The sequence below is a fragment of the Gastrolobium bilobum genome, unplaced genomic scaffold (assembly GCF_033153095.1).
Source record: "Gastrolobium bilobum isolate Gb01-03AN ecotype WA unplaced genomic scaffold, APGP_CSIRO_Gbil_v1 utg15010, whole genome shotgun sequence".
Classification (NCBI taxonomy): domain Eukaryota; kingdom Viridiplantae; phylum Streptophyta; class Magnoliopsida; order Fabales; family Fabaceae; genus Gastrolobium; species Gastrolobium bilobum.
In genome coordinates, this window is record NW_026895624.1 from 151,084 (window position 1) to 157,380 (window position 6,297).

At 39.7% G+C, this 6,297-nt stretch overlaps 1 protein-coding gene across 1 annotated transcript; it reads left to right on the top strand.

The window, feature by feature from the left end:
- Positions 1-4,405: 4,405 nt before the first annotated feature.
- On the top strand, positions 4,406-4,987 carry LOC133285049 (uncharacterized). The gene has a single exon (XM_061482208.1). It carries the CDS (start codon positions 4,406-4,408, stop codon positions 4,985-4,987), a length of 582 nt encoding a protein of 193 aa, XP_061338192.1.
- The last annotated feature ends 1,310 nt before the right edge of the window (positions 4,988-6,297 follow it).

A 6,297-nucleotide genomic window follows, 5' to 3' on the forward strand; every position in this document is an offset into this window, starting at 1 on the left:
GAAACCCATTGCAACGATCTACGATGATTAGGAAAAACCTTATGCATATTTTCCTCGATGGTGTGATTATATGCTTCATTTCTCTCTGGGTTATGTCTATCATCTCTAAACAAATGATTATGTTATCAATCACTGGGTGGTGCCTAGACATCAAGTTTTTCATCAAAAATTTTGGACGTTCAGACAGTGTTGCGATGCCTTTAATTTCTACAAATCAATCATTCAAATTGATGTCACCCACCTATATGGCAAGTATGAAGGGAAATTGTTGATCGCGACAATACAAGATGGAAATAATAAAGTATTGCCACTGCATTTGCTATTGTTGAAGGTAAGACATTGGAAGCTTGATCATATTTTTTGACTTGTATTTGTTTGCACGTTACCCTAAAAACAAATGTCTTATTTTCGATCTGCAACAAAGCATCCTATCGGTAGTCCAAAATGTCCACTTGGTTGGCAGCCTCTGCAAGTATATCATGTGTATTGCTTTCAACAAATTGCAAGTAATTTTAATAAAAAATTTAGGAACTAGAAATTACAAAAAGATTTTATGGAACTAAGCATACATCGTCTTAATGATAAAGCCCACAACATGACTTGTCATTCCATTATTTGTTTGAAATAACTATAGTTTATATTGCCAGGTTATGCACCTTCTAGGGTTCATTTCAATATTCTGTTGGGGAAATTTCAATAAATTAGTCCAGAGGTGACCACTTGGATTAACAATATCCCCAAAACAAATTGGGCAGTTGATGATGGGACGGAAATCTGTGCCCATCTAAGCCTATTTTGATGGCAAAATACCATCTGTTCCCTCACATGATGAGCAACTTTAGCACTAAAAACACATGTTTTATATCTTTATCACAAAAACACAGTGGGGAACAGAAGGTGACATAATCTTTGGAAAATATATAAAAAGGGGAACGAATTTTGGGCATTAAATACACCTGCTTCACTCACTCAATCTTTCTGACCACTTTTCAGGAAACGTTGAAAAGAAGTTTCCAATTAAGCACAAGTGGGCAACACTCAACCAAGGAGAAAGGTGCACAACAGGGAATAAACGGTTCCTATTGGCCGAAAAGGAAAGCAAGGCATGGGAGGTTCAGAAGGAAAGACAAATCTCAGCAAAAACTGTCTCATCCAGCCACGTGCGCCCCACAAAGCACTGTTCACACCGCGCCTTTCATGCAGTCAAGAAACCAACTCCAAGGGATTTACAAGTTTGCCATTTACTCTTCTACTTATAAATAGGACGTTCCAGCACGAAGACATCCATTGAATTCCTAAAGGATTGAATTTCTTAAGAAGAGATCACTTAGTTTATTTTCGTAGTTTTTATTTGTACAGTTTTAACTTTAATTAAGTGACAACACTTCTTCTTATTTCTGTATCACCCACTTGAGACTCCTCACGAGCAACAACCATCTTCTCCACTTTTCATTTTGTTGTAATCAATTTGTTTTCATTTAAATACAAGTGTTATTTCTCTCCTTTCCACTTGTTATCTCTGAACTGAATCTCGGGTCTATGGGACTTCAGTTTGGAATAATTATGTTTAAACTAGTAACCATGGGCTAAACTATTCGTGGAATGAAAAAACTGCAAAGTTCTTAAAAAGTTATTTTCGAAGCTCTTGTATTACAGCTTTTGTGTTTCTCTGGTTACGTATGCTATCTTCATTATGTATCTTTGGAAATCGAACACATAATGAGAAAGGATCTTCCATAAGGAAGGGATTTCAGACAGCTTAACCAGAGGGGGAAGGCAGTACTGTGGAAACAATATTGCTGGTTGCCTTAGGAATAAAGGGCCACTTCATTCATTTTAAGGTTCTGCACTAAGTACCTGTTAGAGTCAAAGGAGCCATAGGAATATGGAAACTTGTGAGGCATCTAGTCCATAAGCTGAGGAATCAGACGTTGGCAGAAAGGAAACTGGAACAAATACTTAAGTGTTGAGTCCTGAGTAGAGAAAATAATTTTTTATGAACGGAGCAGTGGGTCCGTTCGTTCTGTGATTATTGTTTTTAAACCATCCACCATGTTGTCTCTTGATTATTGTTATTACTTTGTGTATTTTTCTTTATTTAATCTTGTATCTATAAACCTCTCATGAATATTGTTGTTCCTTCCCTAAACAAGAAGGTTGACATACATAACGAAGCGATGAACAGTTTGTTGTCTGATTGAACCTACTGTCCTTGAGGAACATTGTCAAGACAGTAAGGAACGTTTGACCAAACAGGTCAATTACTAACTTTTCTTTTCATTTTCATTCTTTATCAAACAGTATAAGACACTAATTAGAGTTCTATCCTCGTGGGAACGATAATCTGGGCATAATACTCCTATTTATTACTTGATACATGCACTTGCGCACTTGGGTTAAACTAAGAAAACACTTGTGTTCTTTCTTAGTAAACTGAGAAACGTTTTCATCATACTATATTTTCATCCAACAGCCTCTAAGCACCCAACAAGTTTTTGGCGCCGTTGCCGGGGATAGATACACTAAATTTTGTCCATATCATTGTATTAAGTACATACATACTCTGTATATTTCATTTCCATTTTTATTTGTCACATATTCTGCTGATTCATATTATCTGTTTTATGGTTTATGAGTGAAGTGTCTGAAACAGATTCTCCCCACTCCACTGAGATACCTGAGTTCTTCTTTGACACTGAGCTAGAACGCACTTTACATAGAAGGAGAAGAAATCTCAGGGAAAATATTTTTGAAAACATGGCTCATCATAGCAATAACAATGATGACATCCCTCCTGAACAGAACTTTAGAACCCTGGCTGCTCCTTTCAGGAACAGACCAGAAAGGGGAGTAATCCTCCCTCCTGTAGCCCCCAATTTTGAATTGAAACCCATCATGTTCCACATGATAAGGGAAGCTGGAGTCTTTCATGGACTCCCTGCAGAAGATCCTTACACACTCCTCACAAACTTTCAAGATATCTGTGATAATTTCAAAGCTGAGGGTGTGACAGAGGAAAGCATGAGAATGAGGCTGTTTCCTCACTCCCTAGGCTCAAAAGCAAAAACATGGATGAAAACTCTCACCCCTAGATACATACACTCTTGGGAGGAACTTTCTAACAAGTTCATAGAAAAGGTTTCTCCCTATGTCTCGACAAGCTGATGTTAGGGCAGAACTCTCTAACTTTAGAATGTTTCATGGAGAAAATCTTTATGAAGCTTGGGAGAGATACAAGGACATCATCAGAAAACATCCAAACCATGGGGTAGAGAGTTGGGGAGTTTTACAGTCTTTCTATAAAGGCATTGACCATACTTCTCAATCACATTTAGACTTTGTTGCAGGAGGATATTTTTTACAAGTACCCTTGAATCCAGGTACGAAATCATTGAAGGACTGCAGAAAGATCTCTCCAGTGGCCACTAGACAGGGTGAATCCAGTAAGGAAGCCAGACATGCTTGAATTAAACAAACAAACTGCCATGGAGTCCCAACTGGCCACACTGATGAATGAGGTGAAGAACCTGAAAGCTGATCAAGAACAACCAAGGATAGAAGTCTTACAACTCACATCAACTGAGAGTGAACCATGCTCAGCCTGTGGTGACCTTCGTGATTCAACAGACTGTCTATCTACTGCCTTGGTGTGTTATGTAGAAAACTTCGGGAACAGAAACTTCACCCAGGCCAGAGGCAACCAGACTGCAGGGAGCAACAACAATCAAAACCCTGGAGGAACCATAATGAAGGATCAGAACCATAATCCACAATGGAGACCACCCATGAACCAAAGACCATACAACAATCAGCTGCAGCCATATCAACAAGGCAGAAGCAGTGGGAACGAAGCTTATGAACCACAGAGAAGAACCAATTATGCTCTATTCCAAAGAGATGACCAACGCATCAACACCCAGGAAAGCTATGTCAAAGAATATGTCACCAGGAATGATGCTGTGGTCAGAAACATTGAGTCCCACCTGGGACAGATAGCTACTAGCCTTAACACCAGGACACCAGGACATCTGCCAAGGGATACTAACGTCCCCTCCAAATCTCAACCTGAACAGATCCAGGCAGTCACATTAAGAAGTGGGAAAACCACTACACAAGCTGCAACAGCTCCCAAGAACTCAACCCTAGACACCAGGGGGAACACGACAAACCACCACAACAGGCAGCTGTCGAGCAAAACCTAGAACTTGAGGCAGAAGTTGAAGTTGACGAAAATCCAGTGGATAGTAGCAAAACAAGCAGTCCACTACAAACCGAGCAAGTCCCAGTCAAAATTTTGTTCCCCCAAAGAACAAGGAAGCAACAAGATGATAAGCAGTTTGGAAAGTTTATGGACATTCTAAAATAACTCCACATCAACATACCCCTGGTAGACGCGCTGGAACAGATGCCCAAGTATGTCAAATTCATGAAGGACATTCTCTCCAAAAAGAGAGGAATAACCGAATATGAAACTGTGAAGATGACACAAGAAAGCTGCCAATACTTGGGCAAACTCCCACCTAAGCTACGGGATCCAGGAAGTTTCACCATACCTTGTACAATAGGGAACACGTACCAAAGTAAAGCCTTGTGTGACTTAGGGGCACGCATCAACCTTATGCCCTCCTCAGTTTTTAAACAATTGGCCACAGGACCAGCAAAACCAACCACTGTAACCTTACAGATGGCAGATAGATCCATTGTCAAACCAGAAGGAAAGGTGGAAAATCTACTAGTCAAGGTAGATAAATTTATCTTTCCTGCTGACTTCATCATTTTGGACTATGAAGCAGATATAGACGTTCCCATCATCCTGGGACGACCGTTCCTAGCAACCGAAGGAGCGGTCATCAATGTACAAAAAGAGGAACTTACCATGCGAGTACATGATGATGAAGTTAAATTCAATGTCATCAAAGCAATGAAATTTTATGATGAGGATGAAGATCTGGAAGAATGCTCTGCAATCACATTATCAGATAACTAGATTAATATAAATCTAGAAGCCGAAGAAATGGAAGAGGGTTTGCAGAAAGAGGAGTAGAATTACTATCTGCAAGAAAGGAAACCTGAACCTCTACAAAGATCTGAAAAGGAAAAATAAGTCAAAAAACCATCTTCAGAACAACCTCCTGACTTGGAACTTAAGCCTCTTCCCCAACACTTGAAGTATGCGTATCTGGGAAGCAATGACACCCTGCATGTCATCATCTCCTCACTACTCACCAACGAACAAGAAGAACTGCTGATTAGCAAGCTGAAGAAATATCAAGGAGCTATTGGATGGACCATAGCCGACCTTAAAGGTATCAATCCTTCTTTCTGTATGCATAAAATATTATTGACTGACCCTAACAACTTTTCAGTAGAACACCAAAGGAGATTGAATCCAATCATGAAAGAAGTGGTTAGGAAAGAAGTAATCAAATGGTTAGATGCAGGGATCATATACCCCATCTCTGATAGCAGTTGGGTAAGTCCTGTTCAGTGTGTTCCCAAAAAGAGGGGCATAACTGTAGAATTAAATGAGAAAAATTAACTGATCCCCATCAGGAAAGTTACGGGATGGAGAATTTGCCAGAACTACAGAAAGCTCAATAATGCTACCAGAAAAGACCATTTCCCACTGCCCTTTACAGATCAGATGCTAGACCACCTGGCAGGTAAAGAATACTTTTGTTTTCTTGAAGGATATTCTGGATATAACCAAATTGCTTTAGCACCAGAGGATCAACACAAAACCACCTTCACTTGCCCCTACAGAACGTTTGCTTTCAGAAGAATGCCTTTTGGATTGTGCAATGCACCAGCAACGTTCCAAAGGTGTATGTTCTCTATTTTTTCTGATTTGATAGGTGAAGGAGTGGAAGTTTTCATGGACGATTTCTCAATTTTGGGAACGTTATATGATCACTGTCTGGTCAACTTAGAAGAAGTTCTTCAAAGATGTATCTCTTCTAATCTGGTTCTTAACTGGGAGAAATGCCATTTCATGGTAAAAGAAGGAACTGTCTTAGTACATAAAATCTCCAGGAACGGGTTAGAAGTGGACCAAGCCAAAGTAGAAGCCATAGCAAAGATGCCACCTCCGGTAAGTGTTAAAACACTGAGGTCATTTCTTGGGCATGCAGGTTTTTACAGACGATTCATCAAAGACTTCTCTAAAATAGCTAGACCTCTGTGCCATTTGCTGGAAAAAGATGTGAAGTTTGAATTTAGCCCCGACTGTTTGAAGGCTTTCGAAGGTTTGAAAAGTCAATTAGTTACTACGCCTGTTATCCAACCTTCGGACAGGAA

Bases quoted from the DNA above. Each gene is read 5' to 3' on its own strand.
- LOC133285049 (XM_061482208.1), top strand. From the start codon at position 4,406: ATGCCCAAGTATGTCAAATTCATGAAGGACATTCTCTCCAAAAAGAGA.